Raw genomic sequence first — 17,680 nt, 5'->3', positions numbered from 1 at the left:
CCCCCCCCATCTGCAGGTCAAGGTCATGTGTGCCTGCACTTGCACAGAGCCTTACATTGAAGTCCATTTACACACATTCCTGGACTCCTTGTACTAGCTGCCTCCCCAGACACAGCCCGGTGCCTAACTGCTTTGTCCCTCTCCTACCATCTATACTCTAGGGATTTCCCTCACACCAAACTGAAGACAGTCGTCTAGTCTGGCTCGTCAGCCTCCTGCCTCCTGCGTTCCCACCTCACTGGTGAAAAGCTTTTGCCCTGCGGCTCTGACTTGGTAGGGAGGGGTGGAAGTAGACGTCACCACCCCTGGATGAGGAAGGCCCCAAGGCTTAACGCCCAGGCTAGCTAGGACTTTGTTCTGAGGGGCTGCCCTCCCCCCAGGCCTAGGACAGGGCAGGTGCAAGCTGCAGGGGAAAGGAGGCAGAAGAGCGTCTTCCGGCAGCAGGAAGTGGTAACCGCCTATGGGGAAATGAGTCTTGTTCCTCCCTATGGGGTTGAGCAGAAGGAGAACCATAGCTGAACCCTGCTCCCCCACCAAGGGGGCCTGGACGGAACAACAGCCAGCTGCTGAGGTTCTGTTTTCTTCCATCCCCGCCCCACGGAACCTCATACCCCAGCTCTCCAGGCTCCTTGGGAAGGGAGGGCCCCTTCAGATGTCCTGGAAGTCTGGGGGAAGCCGGCCACTTGGGGAGTCCAATACCTGGAGCAGCTATGGTGCCAGTGCCCGCTGGTGTTGAGGGCCACTGGCCATGCTGTGAAGGGTGCAGTCTGGCAGGGGTGACCAAAGACAACCTTCTGATGGAGTGGATGGGGAGGCGGGGGGGCGGGGGGGGTAGCTTTCTGGGCACCTGGGGGCTCTCACAGCCGCCCTGGCTGCTTGGCACAAGGCAGCCCTGGTGCGGGCCCAGTGGGAAGGGGCAGCAAGGCCCGGGGTGCAGCGGGTGGGAGGCGCCCCCTGCCTCCCCGGCCCCCTCCGGGCGCGCCCGGCCCGGCCCGCCCCGCCCCCACCAGGAGCCGCGCTGGGGGCGGGGCGGGGCGGGGCCGGCGCAGGGTGGTGGCTGCGGCGCCGCGGGTCCCCGCGCCAGGCCCGCTCGTGGCCGCGTGGGAGCAGCGGGGCTCGACGGCGCGGCCACCATGGCCGCGCACGGGAAGCTGCGGCGGGAGCGGGGGCTGCAGGCCGAGTATGAGGCGCAAGTGAAAGGTGAGAGGGCGCGGGGCGCTCCCGTCCCAGTCCCCTGCGGAGACCCCGCCACTGGCCCAGGGCCCCCTGCTCTCCCCCAGAGACCTCTGGAGCAGGGTGGAGGAGGGAGCCCCGAGCCCACTTCCCACGTCCCCGCGCCCCTTCGGCCTCAACCGCTTGCCAGTCCCCCTTCCTTTCTTGGGTCTCCCTGCTCCTCGACCAGGGACCAGTGGAGACCCTGGCAGCCTGAGGGAAGGGGGGACCGGATGCACCCAAGGTGACCCCAGAAAGGGGGCAGTCTAGCTACAGTGCAATTGACCACCTTAACTTTGCCGTGGGTGGGGGGCGGGTAAGGCAGTCACAGTGAGTAGGGTGGCTCTGAAGCGAGGGCCGCTGTCTCCGTCAAGCTGATGAAGTGAATCTTGGCTTGAGAGATTCAACATGGCTGGCTTTGCAGCCTTCTGCAAGTAGACCTCTTTGGGTTAGGCTAAACACCCCTGTGCAAATCACATGCAAATCAGCTTTGCAAATTCTTAGCTGACAGCTTCTGCGGGTCTTATTCGGGGTGTGGTAACTCTTGCAAGGAAAGAAGGCAGCATCTAAGCACCAGCAGTTCTCTAGTGCCTTCAGATGTCTGGCCCCCATATCACTCTGTTTTACCAATTACGGAAACAAGCTTGGAGAGGTACAGTGACTTACCCGTGGTCACACAGCACTACAGCTCCTAGGAGGTAGAATAAAATGGCCCTTGAAGTACCTTCCAACCCAGAGATGGAGATTCCAATATAATTAATTATTTAACACAAGCAATTTATACCAAAGCATGCCCACCCCAGCACCGCCCCCCCACCCCACACTGGGCAGCCTGGCATTCAGACCCAGCTTGAGCTGACTGCACAGGGCAAGCCCAAGTGTGGCCTTCTTTATTTCTCAATGGAGATAATGATCCCTATTCTGCTTCCCCCAAAATGTCATGAAGCCAAAGGACCTTGAAAACTCTTCACTCAGCAAATATGGGTCAGTTAATTCACACCGAACAATTGGACTTTTGAGTAAGACCATTTTTTAAGATGTTCCTTGCTTGCTCCAGGTCGCCAACGTTTTTACCTCTACTCAACCATCCCACTCCCACCCCCCAAAATAACTTCCTACCATGCTAGAAAAACAGGGTCACTGTCTTGACACCCTAAATTCTGAAAGGTCAGCATAGTTGCGGTTTTGGAGGCCATCTTCTCTTCTGTTACGCTTGTCAGCAGAAGTGAGACTGAATGCCTGGCTCACAGGAAGTGCTGGCGGGCCTGAGGCCCAGCACAGCAGCTCAAGCCTTCATGGACTCTATCCCTCCTTTTGCCAAATGTTTTGCAGACATCTGTTCTGTCCCAGGCCTTGGGAATACCCTGCTGGACAAGAGAGAACCAGTCCCTGCCCACATATGGCTCACAGGTCTAGTGGGGGACACATTAGCAAACAACCCATCACACTATTAATTTCAATTATAATAATAACCACTATGAAGGGAGAGCGCAGGGTGCCAAGAAAGGGGGTGGGAAGAGGGCTGGACCTAGTCTGCGGGGAGGTCAGGAAAAGGTTCTCTGACAAGCTTGGGTCTGAGCTGAGATCTGAAACTCTACGATGGCACAGCCTAGAGGCTGGGGCCTAGGCACCAGCTCCCCAAGTTAAGAGGGCCACAAACTGCAATTCATAAGTCTCCTACTTGACACCAGCCAGTGCGCATGTCCAGATCCGGATCAGGGCATGGCTTGCAGTCAGCTTTCGCTGCTGGCACTGAAGAATAAACACAGGGCAGGCTCCAGAGGGAAGGTGAGGCGAGCTTGGTCATCTAATACCTTTATTGGAATGAAATGAAATTTCCTTTTATCCAAAAAATGTTTCAGTAAAGACTCTCCTGATTTCGAGTGGCATTAGTACCCACCCCACCTGGCCCATGGAACTGACGAGTCAGCCACTGGAGGCCGGCCTTGGTGGTTAGGAGACCCTTTCCATCTCTCTCACTTGGCATTGTTGGCTCTGCCCTGCTCTGTGTTGGTTTCACTGTCGGGAAGTCCCCTCATCCTGGTCTCCCATTTACCCAGCCCATCACTGAGCCAGTCCAGTGGTGGGTGGGGGTGGAGGAGCTGGGGTGGGTGGGTGGTGATGCATGCAGTTGGGTCTGGGGCACCTGGAGTCAGGGCCCCAGACCCAGTCCCACCCAAACCTGGGGCTGAACATAGGGAGGGGACATTCTCCAAGAGGAAGTCAAAGGAGGAGATGGGGATGCTGGGCAGGCCAAGTCCACCGAGGCCCTGTGCCCCACATCCCCTGGGCAGTCACTGGCAGGACCTAGCTGTTCACAATGGAGTCCTTTTGAATAGCCACCCTGGGTCCTGCCTCCCAGGCTGGCTCCCTGGTCCGAGCCCCTACAGTCTTTGCCTGGGCTTGTGCAGTAGCTGCCACCTGGGCTGCACATGGCAGCACAAGGCGGCCTGAAAATGAAGCTGGACCACATCGCTCTGCTGCCGTGACTCCCCTCCACCCGGAGTATAGCCAGGAGTTCTCCCTTGACCACGGCACTCAGACTCCTCCCACCTGTCCCGGCACAGCCTGCTCCAGGCCTCCGTTCCAACCAATGTCACTTGTTCTCGACCGTGCTCCTCTAAAAGGGCTGCTCCTCGTCCCTCCTCCCACTCTGATCTCGCCTTGTGTATTCATCTTCTCAGCATCCACTGCTCCTGGACATTCTAGTACGTGTCGATCCACTTGCTCTCTGTCCCCCCATTCCCACCCCAGCTCCTGGAAGGCAGGCACTTGGTCAGCCCTCTATGCCACCATATCTGGAATGTGCCTGCCACAGGCTGGGTCTGTAATCAGCAGTCTGCTGAATGAAGAAATTGATTAATGTCCCTCCCTGGGGATGTGGGCAGAGATTAGTAAATAGGCAGCCTGCTTGCCAGCAGCCAAGACAGTGTCTTATTTACTTGGGACCCTCAGTGCCCACCTGGGCACTCAGTTGGTGGCAGAAGTATTTTGAGCAGGTTGGTTAGGCTTGTCGGACAGGTGGTTTTTGCTTTAGGTCTGTGGTGGAGAAGCGGCGTTGCCAAATCAAGACAGTGATAAGGTGTCAAAAGGCCAGTGGCATGGGGCCCTGGGTGTGGCTCTCTGCGGGATGTGGGGAAAGGACTAGGGCGGGGGTTGATTGGGGCTGGGACCTGGGGACAGAAGACACAGGCCAGCCCCCTCTGTGTCCCTTCACTTATCAGGCCCAATCAGCTCACCTGGCCACCAGCCCTCACTGTGGGACTGTCCTTTCCCCTGGGGCCTGAAGGCAGGATTCCCTGGCCACTGAGGCCACTAGTCCGCTGCAGGCTTGGCAGAGCGCCATGGCAGCCTCAGCTCTGAGCAACCCGGGGTCCTGAAGACCTGAGGGGAAGGAAGTGGCAGGGGAAACTATTCGGGGGCTTTACAGGAACCAGGGAGGGATGGGAAGGCAAAGTAAAAGGCAGCTGGCTGGAGGTGCCTGTGGCCTTCTCAGAGCTGCCACGCCCCCTCCCGCTGGGGCGCCCTTCGCCGTCCTCTTCGGCCACTTGGGTCTGACCATTTCCCTTGAGTCTCAGCACAGAGGTCCCTCCCCCAGAAGCCTTGGCTGTGCCCAGAACTCCTTCCTGCTCTCCGCTCCAGCTCTTAGCCTAGGACAGGCAGTAAGGAGCCCTCCGGCTGGCCGTGCAGGACAGGTGTCTTGTGCCTCTGCCTCGCCCGGCCCAGCTGGCCCGGCTGGCATGGGCAGGGCGTGCCGGCCGGGCCTGAGCCGTGGTCCCCCTGCAGAGATGCGCTGGCAGCTGGGCGAGCAGCTGCGCTGCCTGGAGGTGCAGGGCGAGCTGCGGCGGGAGCTGCTGCAGGAGCTGGCCGAGTTCATGCGGCGCCGCGCGGAGGTGGAGCTGGAGTACTCCCGGGGCCTGGACAAGCTGGCCGAGCGCTTCTGCAGCCGCGGCAGCCGCCTGGGGGGCAGTAGCCGGGAATACCAGAGCTTCCGGTGGGTAACACCGCTGGCAGGAGGGCCAGGGCAGGGCCCAAGGCGCCCACTCCCCGGGTCTGAGTGCCCCTCTGCCCCCAGGAAGGAGCCGTCCCTCCTGTCACCCTTGCATTGCTGGGCTGTGCTGCTGCAGCAGACGCGGCAGCAGAGCCGGGAGAGTGCGGCCCTCAGCGAGGTGCTGGCCGGGCCCCTGGCCCAGCGCCTTAGTCACATTGCGGAGGATGTGGGGCGCATCGTCAAGAAGGTGGGGCTCTCGCCCTGGGCCTCGGGAGGTGTGGGAGGCTTCAGGATCCAGCGAGGGTAGCTCATGGGGCTCACTCCGGAGGTGCTGCAGTTGGGAGAGCACGGGAGGCTAGGTGGGCATTGGGGACCCATGTGCCCCAAGACGGGGCTTGAGGTGGATGGAGCCTTGAATGCCAAGTGGTGGCATGGGTGTTCCCAGGACTACAGGCGGGTGCTGCCCTGGGGCAGTGCTGCGCTGACACCGCCCTCCACCTCTAGAGTAAGGATCTGGAGCAACAGCTGCAGGATGAGCTGCTGGAGGTGGTCTCAGAGCTGCAGACGGTGAGGAAGGGGCAGGGGAAGTGAGAATACCCCCAGTCCATCACATCTCCCCAAACCAGGCTCAAGGAAAATTGGTTGCCCGGCACCATGGGGAATGCCCCTTCTCTCTGGGCCTCAGGGACCTGCTCCAGGCACAGGGTGGTTAGGCTAAGTGCTCGTGTGAGATCGCCCAGCTGTCAGGTCCAAGTCCCAGATGGACCGGGACGGAAGAGGGGTTGGCCGTGGCCGTGGCCTTCAGCAGGGCTGCCTTGCCTTGGGCCTCCCTGCAGGCCAGGAAGACGTACCAGGTGTACCATACGGAGAGCATGAATGCCGAGGCCAAGCTCCGGGAAGCAGAGCGGCAGGAGGAGAAGCGGGCAGGCCGGAGCGCGCCACCCCCGACGGCGGCCGCCGACGCTGGGCCCCTCCGCAAGACCTCCCTCAAGAAGGCAGGGCGGCTGGTGGAGAAGGTGGGCCTGGAGCGGGCACCTCAGACGCAGGCCTGCCGGCTCGGGGCCGTCTAACTGTCCGTCTCGGAAGGTTCTGTCTCCTGGCTTTTGTCCCTGAGGGTCCCCGGCCTTTACTGGGGCCTGTTGTAAGGAGGGGGAAGGCAGGGCTGGGTTGGGGGACAGCCTATACGTTTCAGAGGGGCAAGAAAACATTTAGGATGGGTGATTAGGTGACGTGCGAGGAGAAAGGGCATTCGAGGTGGCCCTTGAGAAATGCCAGGATGGAGGCCCCGAGCTGGGTGGGGTGGGACTCTGTGAGTGGAAGAGAGAGGTGGGCATCCTGGAGTGTTCTTAGGGGGAATGACGGGGTTAGGCTGTGTCTGGGGAGGGTCCCCCTGGCTGCGGTACTTAGAGTGCCCTCCAGTTCTTCCCTGCAGCTAGCAGATTCTGTCACGTGGCGCTCAACGATCTGTCCCCTCCCCTCGGGCCACTCCTTCCCCATCAACCCTGGCACTCCAAGAGGCTTGTGGCTGTATCACCCTTTGTGCCTTTGTGCTGCCATTGTCCTTGCCTGGGATGGCCCTTCCACTCCCTTCTTACCTGGCACAAACTTTCTCCTCTGTGAAATGTCCCTGCTGGATCCAAGCAGAGTTTCTGGTGCATCCCCCAGGTCCCTTCGCTCTGGCTCCCACCTCCCCTGTGGGGGGCGTGCCATGCGTGCTCTTTACTTACCAGGTATTTAGTCCTGTGTTGCCTCCTCTTCTGTGAGGAATGACACTGAGGAACGTTAGGGGCTTGAACCAAGGCAAGAGGTGGATACTCAGAAGGCAGGACAGCTGGCAGGAGGACTGACCCTTGTGGGAGGACTTGAAGTGGCAGGTGAAGACCTGGGAGTTGTCAGGTTCCAGGGGCTTGGCTGGGCACCTGGTGGATGGTAGGGCCCAGCGCTGAGATGACAGCATCTGTGCAGAGCAAGGTGAGGTGGGGAAGACGGTGGGGCTTCCAGGCCACGTTGACTTTAAGGGGCCTGTGGGACATCATGTGTAGTTGTCCACAGGGGGAGGGCAGCGGAGAGGTGGGAGTTACATGGAAGGCCAGAGATGGGGGCTGGCCAGCTGAGTGGGTGACCCTGGTGCACTTTTGTGGTCCTGAGCAGCGTCAGGCCAAGTTCTTAGAACACAAACTCAAGTGCACGAAGGCACGCAACGAGTACCTGCTCAGCCTGGCCAGCGTCAATGCCGCCGTCAGCAACTACTACCTGCACGACGTCTTGGACCTCATGGATGTAAGTCCTGCTGGGCGGGTGGGGATGGGTGCCTGGTGCCCCAGGGCTCGGGGGCCACGGTGCGAGGGGCTCCCCTGAGCCGTCTCCTTGCTTCCTCCCCAGTGCTGTGACACAGGGTTCCACCTGGCCCTGGGGCAGGTGCTCCGGAGCTACACAGCCGCAGAGAGCCGCACCCAAGCCTCCCAGATGCAGGGCCTGGGCAGCCTGGAAGAGGCTGTGGAGGCCCTGGATCCTCCAGGGGACAAGGCCAAGGTGCTCGAGGTGCACGCAACTGCCTTCTGTCCCCCGCTGCGTTTTGACTACCAGCCCCATGAGGGGGATGAGGTGAGGGTCACTCTCTGCTATACTATTCAGGCCCTGAGCACAGTTGCCAAGGGCTTTGCGTCCTCGGGTCTTCGTTATGATGGTAGGCATGACCCCCTTGCTAAGGAACAGAGACTGCAGCCACTTGTTCGTGCTCCGGGGCCGCAGGGCAGATGTGGCTCACTGGAAGCCTCTGCACTTCCATGGCGGCGCGAGCACCCCCACGGTGCCAAGGTAGCAAACAGGCTAACTGTGCCAGCTTTCTAGGTACTGATCCTAGCACATGCCCATTGCCATGACCTTATGCTGCCTCGTGCCACACTCCTGGATGGAACCGTAACCGTCCTCCCTGCGCGGTCCTCCACACCAGGCACTCTGGGAACCCTGTCTTCTCCCAGGAGCCCCCCCAGTCTGGACTGCTGGACTTCTAGGCCCCCTGCCAAGCTGCTAGCCCGGAGCCCCCTTCCCCATCACCCCGAGCAATCTTGCTGTTGCTCCTCATTTGGACCCTCTGGTTCCTGGACCCCGTGTCTGCGTCTGTCCTTTTGGTTGGCACCTTCCCCAGTAGTTTCCTGACTCTGCACGTCTGCGACGGTGTGTATTCCACCCTTGCAGTTGATCGGTAATGTGGCCTGTAGGATGTTAGAGGCATTGCCTTTGAGCTTCAGGATCGTCAGTGAGAAGTCCAGTGCCGTTCCAGTCTCTGAGCCTTTGCACATGACCTGGAGCTTTGGGGACGGTCTGTTCCTCCCTCGTCAAATGTCATGATGCTCTGCTTCGGGGGCCCTTTTTTCTTCACGGTGCTGGGTAACCATTGGGCCCAGTCCGTCTGGAAATTTGTGTTCTGAGGTTTGGGGCTGGTATTTTTCTTTTGATAATTTCCTCCCCTTAATTTCCTTTTTCTCTCTCTTTCAGGAATCCTTGTTATGGGGTTTGGACCTCAGGGGTTGATTCTGTAATTTCCTTCTCTTTTCTCTTTCCTATTTCCCATCATCACACCTTTTAATTCTGCTTTTTTAGAGATTTCTTCAACTATCTCTTTCAACCCCTTGTTGAATTAAAAATAAATTGTACTCTCGTATTTTTTTGGTTTATAAGAGTTGTGTTTACTTCTCTGAATTTGTGTTTCAAATAACCCTTTATTCTTGTTTCATAGATACAGTATCTTCTCAGATCTTTCCAAAATGCTCATTTTTATTTTCTCAATGTGTCCCTCTCTTCCCTGCACTTGCTCTGTTTTCTTGCAGTTTCTTTTTGGCTGCTGGCTGGTGTGGGGATCTGAACCCATGACCTTAGTGCTGTAAGGCTGCGGTCTAGCCAACTGAGCTGAGTGGCCAGCCCCACTTCTTTTGGTTTTTTTTAGAAAACCTTGCTTTGGTCTCTTCCTGCAAATGTTTGGTGACTCTTGGCTGTCAGGTCATATTTAAGAACAGGCACTGAGGAGCAGATTAGATACTTCATGGGCATGAGCAGAGCTTGTTAACAGTGGGTGCCCCCAGTGTGGCCAGGCAGGGACTCAGCTCTTTTGTTGGGGGGACCCCCAAATGTTGGCGTCTGTGGGTCTTTCCTCCTGGCCTTGCTGGTTTCTCCAGGGGGAGCTCTTCGGACCCTCTGTCTGGGGAGAGAGTGCTGAAAAGGCTGGGAGCTCACTCTGTGGTGTATGGATCTTTCTTGAAGCCACAGCCCATCAGGGTGCCCCTGTGATTGCTCATTTTGGGCTTCTTGCTCACTGATGCGGGGGAGACATGTGGGGCATGTCAGTGACAGAGTGTTAGAAGGGACTTATAGGACTTGGGCTTGTGCTAGGGGATCGTGGGGAGGGTCCGAGGAAGTGGGGCTTGGCTCTGGGTTGGATGCTGTTAGGAAGCAGGAGTAGCTGTATGTTTGGGTGTTTTGATAAATCTTACAGCTGAAGCTGCGGTCACTCACAGTAGCCAGGATAGAGGGAGGTTTTTGTGTCTTGCACAAAGTTCTTGTTTTTGTCTGTGCTCAGACGTGATGACTGGTTTCTGTCTTCACCCATCATGGTCACAGAGCAGCCTTCCCTGACGTTGATGCTCTGTGACATTGCCTGTGTTCAACAGGGCGTCAAGGCCAGGCTGGCAGGGCCAGGCCAGCCCCAGATGGTGGGGCAGCTGTACTGTCTCATCGGTCTGGACTTTCATCCCCTGCTTCAGCTGTGACTAGTGTCCCTGAGTCCAAAAATCCCTGTTTTAGCCTTTCCAGAGAGTAAATCTAGTTTTCTGCTAATTCTGTGGGTTTGTCAGTGTTCCCTAGGGCCTAAATGGACTTTAAAAAAAAAATTGTGGTAAAATACACATAGCAGAAAATACAGCACACTAGCCATGTTGAAGTGCACAGCTCGGTGGCATTAAGCACGTTCACAGTGTTGTGCCACCGTCACCGCCCTCCACCTCCAGAACTTGTTCATCTTCCCAGACTGAACCTCTGTCCCCATGAAAGTGACTCCCCAGCCCCTCCCCCAGCCCCTGGCACCCACCGCTCTCTGTCTGTGAATCTGACTACTCTAGGGGCCTCACATAAGAGGAGCCATACAGGATTTGTCCTTTTGTGACTGGCTTCTTTCACTGGGCAGTGTCCTCAGGGTCATCCGCGCCGTAGCGTGTCAGGGTTCCCTCCGTTTTTGTTCCCGTGACCTGTGCCTTCTTGTGTTCCTCTTTTTCTTTACAGCGGGGCTTGGCAGGAGCAGCGAGTGTACAGCCTGCCTCAGAGAAGTTAAGCCTCCCTCTCAGCTTTCACTTAATGGTCACTGTAATGTCAGCTTTCTGGATGTTTCTATGTTTAAAAGAGAGGAGCTCGTCCCTGGCTAACGCACTCTCCTCCCACCCCACTCTGCGCAGGAGGCAGGGCGCTCCCGTGTTGCCCCCGGGACATCTATTTCTGTCCAATTAGAGTGAGCAATTTTTTTGTCTTCTTTCCCCAGGAGAGGTTTGACTAGACCGTCCCCCTTCTGTCTCAGACCCCTGCCCACCTATCAGATAAGTCACCCATTTAAAGTGGACAATTCAGTGGCTCTTAGGATATTCATACGGTTGTGCAACCATCGCCGGTGTCTACTTGCAGAACATCCTCATTACCCCAAAAAGAGACTGTACCCATTCGCTGTCGCTCCCCAGCCCACTCAGCTCAGTTTCTGTCTCTGCGGATTTGCCTGTTCTGGACATTTCATATGAATGGAATCATATACTCTGTGGCCTTCTGTGACTGGCTTCTTTCACTGAGCATGATGTCCTCAGGGTTCATCCACGTCGCGGCGCGGATCAGTACTTCATTCCTTTTTGTGGCTGAATAATATCCCATTGTGCGGACATGCCATGTTGTGTTTATTCATTCATCTGTTGGTGGACACTTGGGTTATTCCCACCTTTGGACCACTATGGGCAAGGCTGCCGTGAACATTCATGGGCGAGTCTTGGTGTGGACGTGCGTGTTCACTTCTCCCGGGGAGATGCCCTCGCATTCTTCAGTTTACGTGTCAGATCTGGTGGCCCTGTACTCAGCCACCAGGCGGCGGGAATGTGCTTGCTTCCCTCATGCCCTGGAGGTCTCGGCACCCGCAGCCATCCCCATGCCCACGCTCTCTGTGCCTGGGCCCAGTCCCACCCCCAGATGCTGTCCCTCTGCAGGTGGCTGAGGTCCGGGTGGAGATGGAGCTACGGGATGAGGTTCTGCCCAGAGCTCAGAATATCCAGAGCCGCCTGGACCGACAGACCATTGAGACAGAGGAGGTATGGGCGGCCTGGCTTGAGGTGGGGACAGGGACCTCCTGGAGTCTCTAGAGCCCTCTCTGGGAAGCAGCAGTGGCCTCCTCTCCCCCTTCCTTCTGACTTGGGCTTTCTGTACCCACCTTGTTCCCCACTTCTTACCACTCTGGTGCCATCCCCTCCCCAGGTGAACAAGACACTGAAGGCGACATTGCAGGCCCTGCTGGAGGTGGTGGCATCGGATGATGGGGATATACTTGACTCCTTCCAGACCAGCCCCTCCACCGACTCGCTCAAGTCCACCAGCTCGGACCCAGGCGCCCGGCAGGCAGGCCGGAGGCGGGGCCAGCAGCAGGAGACCGAGACCTTCTACATCACGGTGGGGACACGTGGGTGGGGCGGGGGGCAGGGGGCAGGGCAGAGCCGGGGCTCAAACTCTGGGCTCTTCTTGGGCTTTCCAGAAGCTCCAGGAGTATCTGAGTGGACGGAGCATCCTTGCCAAGCTGCAGGCCAAGCTCGAGAAGCTGCAGGAGGCCATACAACGAGGTGGGCCCTGGTCCCAGTCCTCCACCCCTTCCTTGCCACCCCCAGGGCCAGGAGCTGCACCTGCCTCTCCTCTCCTTCCTGGGGACCCCTTACGCAGCCCATGTTCCTCCCCACCTGGAGAGGTTGGCTGGCGTGGAGGGACTAACCCAGCAAGGGGCCTGGCCTCTCTCCTGCCCTTGGCCCTTCTGCTGCCCTGAGCCTTCAGGCCGTGACTTTCTCTCTGGGGTGTATTGAAGATCCCGGCCTGGAGGCAGACCAGCGTTTTCTCCTCTCCAGGTGACAAGGAGGAGCGGGAGATGTCTTGGTGAGTCCTTCTGAGGTGCCGGCTTGTTCCGAGCAGCTGGGGCTCTGCGAAAATCCCCCACCTCCTCTTTCCTTGAAGCAGCTCTGCTGCCCATCCCCCTGTGGCCTCGATTTCCCAGTTTGCCCAGTGGATACTGGAATAACTCGAGAGGTCTGGGGAACCGCTTCACTGGGCTGGGGTGGGGGCATCCTATTCTCCACGCTCGCTCCCCCAGAGCCAGCTCCCGTTCACTGCAGGACCCAGTACACACAGAGAAAAGTCCAGAAGAGCCGCCAGCCCCGCCCCAGCTCCCAGTATAACCAGAGGCTCTTTGGGGGAGACATGGACAAGTTTATCCAGGTACTCACATTGCCCCACACTCCACCTGGTTGCAGGCTCGCCCTGATCACCCTGGTCTTTCTCCAGCCCTGGGCCACCTCTGTGGCCCAAGAGGCTGCCTGATCCCAGTGTCCTCCATTCCTGACCACTGGTGAACTGTCACTTCCTGGGTGGGCCTTTTCCAGGACTTCGCTAGGCTCCCCTATGGCCTGCACCAATTGAAGGGAATGTCCTTAACGAGGAATAGGAGTGTACAAAACACCTGGGGCAGCAGCGTTTTTAGGGCTGAGATGTTGGGAGCTTTCTACCTGTGACTGGGACCAACACAGATGCCCACAAGCCCCACTTGCGGCCAGTGTGGCAGTGGGGGTGCGAGACAGTGAGACAAGGGAGGGTTCGGGTTAGGGTTTGCGGTCATCGACCGACTTGTTTCTTCAGAGTTTGTGTTCTATCGACAGACTATTTCAATGAACACATTTGAGTTTTGAAATGTTACTTGATCCAAATAGTTTGCAAATGAAATGTACAGCACTCCCTGAAATAGCATCAGAAGTATCAGACTCCTAGGACTGAATCTAATAAGCTGTGGGCTAGGCCTCTATGCTGACAACGATAGCACATTGTTCAGGGAAAGTAGCAGCAACCGAATGACAAGACGGGACATGCCGTGTCCGACACCCTCTCTGTCCTCAGAGCTCAGGCCAGCCCGTGCCCCTGGTGGTGGAGAGCTGCATTCGCTTCATTAACCTCCAGGGTAAGTGAGGCCCAGCCCTCCTGCTGCCCTGGCCCACAGCACCCGGTCCCGGGCACCTGGCATGGGGGCCAGCCCAGGAGGAGGGGGAGGGCGCTGGGTGCCCACTAGCTCCCTGTCCTCCCACAGGCCTACAGCACGAGGGCATCTTCCGGGTATCGGGTGCCCAGCCCCGGGTCTCAGAGATCCGCGAAGCCTTCGAGAGAGGTGGGGACGGGCAGGTCGGGGTGGGCATGGGGGCTTGAGTGGGTGCAATGCACCCTCCTCACCCTGTTGTGCCACCTGCTGCAGGGGAGGATCCCCTGGTGGAAGGCTGCAGTGCCTGTGACCTGGACTCGGTGGCTGGGGTGCTGAAGCTCTACTTCAGGAGCCTGGAGCCCCCGCTCTTCCCCCCCGACCTGTTTGGCGAGCTGCTGGCTTCTGCAGGTGAGGCCGGGGCCTGAGGCTGGGTGGATGGGAGGGCCACCGGCTGGTGGCGGTGGCCCCCCTCATGCGGTTCTCTCTGGGGGGCGGCCCTGGCCACAGAGCTGGAGGCTGTGGCAGAGCGGGTGGAGCATGTGAGCCGCCTGCTGGCCCGGCTGCCCGGATCGGTGCTGGTGGTCCTGCGCTACCTTTTCGCCTTCCTCAACCAGTGAGTGCCTCTTGGGGGGCGAGCTGGCGGGGGCAGCAGCGGAGGGGACAGGGGTGTGGGAGCTCCCACCTGTCACCCGCATGTTCCCCCAGCCTGGCCCAGTACAGTGATGAGAACATGATGGATCCCTACAACCTGGCTGTGTGCTTCGGGCCGACCCTGCTGCCTGTGCCCGCTGGGCAGGACCCGGTGGCCTTGCAGGGCCGAGTGAACCAGCTGGTGCAGACGCTCATCCTGCATCCTGCGCAGGTTTTCCCGCCCCTGACCGTGCTGCCAGGCCCCATCTATGAGAAGTGCATGGCACCGCCTTCCGCCAGCTGCCTGGGGTACACTCTCGGTGCTGCCGGGGGGGTCCGCTGGGGGGGGCCCTCTTCATCCTGCTCACCCTGCTGTGAATTTCAGGGACGCCCATCTGGAGAGCCTAGTGGGGGAGAACGAACCGGAGCTGGAAGCTGGGACCCCGGCCCAGGAGGATGGTGAGGGGGACGGCAGGAGGGCCCCACCCTGTCCCCACCCTGGCTGCCCACCCCACCCCCACTCGGACCCCCTGTTCCCCCCAGACCTGGAGGGGGTCACAGAGGCCGTGGCCTGCTTTGCCTACACGGGCCGCACGGCCCAGGAGCTGACGTTCCAGCGTGGGGACGTGCTGCGGCTGCACGAGCGGGCCTCCAGCGACTGGTGGCGAGGGGAGCACGCCGGCGTGCGGGGACTCATTCCCCACAAGTACATCACGCTGCCTGCAGGGTGAGTGAGCCGCCGCCTGGCGTCCCCGGTGTGTGGCCTCGGCCCTCCCGGGCCTCGATGCTCACAGCTGCCCCCCCCCAGCTCTCGCCCAGGTGTCACACTGGAGGTCGTCCAAGCCAGGCTGCTGCCCTCCCCCACTCTGAGTCAGAGTCCTTAGGGCTGGGCCGGGCCTGAGAACAAGCATTTCCAACTGCTTCTGGCTGACACTGAGGCTGCTGGCCCCGGGACCCTGTGCTGGGAGGGAGCGCTCACAACAGGCTGGTCTTTCCCGCCCCAGGGCAGAGAAGCAGGAGGCTGGCCCAGGGCTGCAGGCTGCAGGGGAGCTGTTGAGCCGTGCAGAGGGCCTCCCGGCCTTGGAGCTTTCCCATCGGTGAGCAAGGAGAAGACGCCCCGTTTGCCCATCATGTGTGTTGTCCCAGGCCGAAGGGGCTGGGGTCAGGCTTTGGCCACGTGAAGGTGCAGCCAGTCGTCAGTTGAGGGACGCCAGGGAGGACAGAATGGACCCAGCTTGGCTGTGACAGGGAGAGTCTCTAGAGGAACATGGGGACCACGGGGGCCAGCCTCTGTTCTGTGGCCACACCCCGGGATGGGAGGAGCCACTGCCAGGTTAGCTCAGGGACTTCCCAGGGCCCCTCCAGGCTCACTGTCTGTGCTCTGCAGGCCAGAGCCGTGCACCCCACCTGAGGCCATGGGCCCCCTGGGACACAGACAACCCTGCCTGGTCCCAAGTTCCCTGGAGCGACATGTGGAGGTGGATAAGGTAAGAGTCGGGACTGGCTATGTGGCGGATGGCGGGTGCTTCTCCTGGGGGGGGCTCTCTGCATTCCCTATGAGCCAGAGTCTTCCCTCCCGAGGTCTCAGCTCCCCGGCCTCAGCTCAGGGGTACCAGCCGCCAGACAGTCAGGCCCCAGGTGGAACCCAGGGAGGGGCAGGAGCGCCAGGGTGTGCAGGTGGGGGTGGGGAACGGAGGCAGGGACTAGGGGAACAGAAGACACTCAGCCCGGTTGGGGCCTGGGGCTCATGCATTGGGTTTCACGTTTGCTTCTGGAGCAAGGAGTTGGCAGGATTGAGTCCGGGTGGTCTAGGCTGGTATGGGTGAGGGGCTCTGGGCAGGCTTCAAGGCTGGCATCTGGAGGCAGGCTAGGTGACAGGTGGTGACATGGCAGGTGTTTGGCATGCCACGGAAGATGAAAGGGACAGATGGCAAGGTTGCAGGAGGGGGTGGCTGGCTAGGGAGCATGGCGGGACAGTGGTGGCTGTCACAGAGAGTGGGCTCAGGATGCAGCCCCAGCAAGGGGCATAGCCTGGGGAGACCCCGCTCCCTGCTCTGTAATGATGGGCCCTGTGAGCACTCACGGGCTGAGCACTAAAGCCCCAGGGACAGTCGCTGAGCCCGAGGGGGAGAGAGCAAGAGTGTGTGGGTGTCCCAGCCCCCAGGCCTAGGGAGCTTGGGCACCAGGCGGGTTGGACACAGGAGCAGGAGCCACGTGGTGGGGGCTGGGGCTGGGAAGCTGGGAGACCCCAGGGAAGGACAATGACCTGGGAGTCCCCAGCATGCTGGTGGCCTCACAAGCCATGGCGGGGAGACATGTGATCTCATCCAGAGAGAGAGTGGAGGTGAGGAGAGGGTCCTGGGGCCCAGAGGAGCCCCCACTTCAGGGCCAGGCCAAGGAATTGCTGTCCCCAGAGGAGGCTGTGAAAGAGATATCAACAGTGGCAGGGGGGAAAGCGGGCACAGAGTGGGAGAGGTGGCCTGGAGGCTGAAGAAGGAGAGGCAGGCAGCTGGGGCCAGCACTGTGTGGCCCATGGAGAGGAGGGGCCTGGTGGCAGGGTGGTGGCAGAAGACTGTTTTTGGAATGGGAGGAGCTCAAGCAGAGGCTTGGGCAGGGTTAGTGGGGGAGCAGCCTGGCTCTCACTAGATGCTCTCTCCTTCCTTCCGCGGCACCAGGTCGTGGCACAGAACATGGACTCTGTGTTCAAGGAGCTCTTGGGAAAGACCGTTGTCCGCCAGGGCCTTGGGCCAGCGTCTACCACCTCCCCCAGCGCCGGGCCCCGCAGCCCGAAGCCTCCGGCCTGCAGCCGCCTCGGCAGAAACAAAGGCTTCTTCCGTGGTCCTGGGACCCCAGCCTCACCCTCAGCGTCCCATCCCCAGGGTCTGGACTAGCCCCTTCAGCCACACTGAGGTGCTGCTGGTGGAGCCAGCATGCTGCCTGGCTCCCCGTAGGCCCCGCCCTGCCCAGGCAGCCACCCGCGAGGCTGGCCACTCTCCCCAGGCCCTTTTCTTCTCCCTGGCCCTGTTGGGCAAACCCAGGGCACCCGCTCTCGACCCTATGCAGGGAGGAGGACGAGGCTACTCCAACAGGGATCCCAGCTCCACGCCCCTGTGCGGCTTCGCTTTGCTGTGAAGGCTCGTCGGTGGCTTTTGGTGGCGGGTGCTCTTGCACACGTGAGCGGGCCCACCAGCACCTGGGCCATCTCTTCCTCAGCTGCCTGGTGGCCATTGGTGGCGATTCATAAAGACCTGTGCATTGATTCCCGATGCGAGCCAACTCTGTCTTGCGGGGCTCGGCAGAGGGCCAGGGGCTGGCCCTCTCACTGCCAGAGGCCAGACACTGGACCAGCTTCCACTGGGGGTCCCCTGGCACAGAGCTGTCCATGTGCAAGCTATGTCGCCTGCGGACATGCACCTGACAGCTTGGTTGCTCCCATTTTGGGTTCCAGAGCCTTGCGTGTGTCTGTGGGTGTGGGGGACTGTGTATGTCCCCATGCCGCAGCCACACCCACTATTACCCTAATCCGAAGAGACCCCTCACCGTGTGGAAAATGAGCTGCAACTTTTATTAGGGAGAGAGTGAGAAGGGAGAGAAGAAGGGAG

At 59.7% G+C, this 17,680-nt stretch overlaps 1 protein-coding gene across 2 annotated transcripts; it reads left to right on the top strand.

The window, feature by feature from the left end:
* The first annotated feature begins 1,133 nt into the window (after positions 1-1,133).
* On the top strand, positions 1,134-16,969 carry ARHGAP4 (Rho GTPase activating protein 4). Of its 2 annotated transcripts, XM_063084105.1 has the most exons (23): positions 1,134-1,200; positions 4,999-5,206; positions 5,288-5,450; positions 5,708-5,770; positions 6,040-6,247; positions 6,803-6,897; positions 7,352-7,483; positions 7,586-7,807; positions 11,434-11,535; positions 11,699-11,890; positions 11,973-12,057; positions 12,334-12,361; positions 12,598-12,700; positions 13,373-13,433; positions 13,560-13,637; positions 13,722-13,856; positions 13,956-14,061; positions 14,154-14,387; positions 14,464-14,537; positions 14,622-14,805; positions 15,083-15,175; positions 15,466-15,565; positions 16,754-16,969. In XM_063084105.1, exons 1-23 carry the CDS (start codon positions 1,134-1,136, stop codon positions 16,967-16,969), a joined length of 2,949 nt encoding a protein of 982 aa, XP_062940175.1. The 2 variants fall into 2 exon arrangements, with proteins under 2 accessions (XP_062940175.1, XP_062940176.1); XM_063084106.1 differs by lacking the exon at positions 6,803-6,897 and having other exon boundaries at positions 6,040-6,219; positions 7,355-7,483.
* The last annotated feature ends 711 nt before the right edge of the window (positions 16,970-17,680 follow it).

Source organism: Cynocephalus volans, chromosome X (assembly GCF_027409185.1).
Source record: "Cynocephalus volans isolate mCynVol1 chromosome X, mCynVol1.pri, whole genome shotgun sequence".
NCBI classification, from domain to species: domain Eukaryota; kingdom Metazoa; phylum Chordata; class Mammalia; order Dermoptera; family Cynocephalidae; genus Cynocephalus; species Cynocephalus volans.
Note: the sequence above shows the minus strand (reverse complement) of the source record. Positions and strands in the feature narration are given on the sequence as shown.

Excerpts from the sequence above, each read along its gene's own strand:
- ARHGAP4 (XM_063084105.1), top strand. The coding sequence starts at position 1,134 with ATGGCCGCGCACGGGAAGCTGCGGCGGGAGCGGGGGCTGCAGGCCGAG. Across the intron at positions 6,898-7,351 it reads CTCTGGCTCCCACCTCCCCT|CAGCGTCAGGCCAAGTTCTT; the intron begins GTGGGGGGCGTG and ends TGTGGTCCTGAG. Across the intron at positions 14,062-14,153 it reads CTTTTCGCCTTCCTCAACCA|CCTGGCCCAGTACAGTGATG; the intron begins GTGAGTGCCTCT and ends ATGTTCCCCCAG.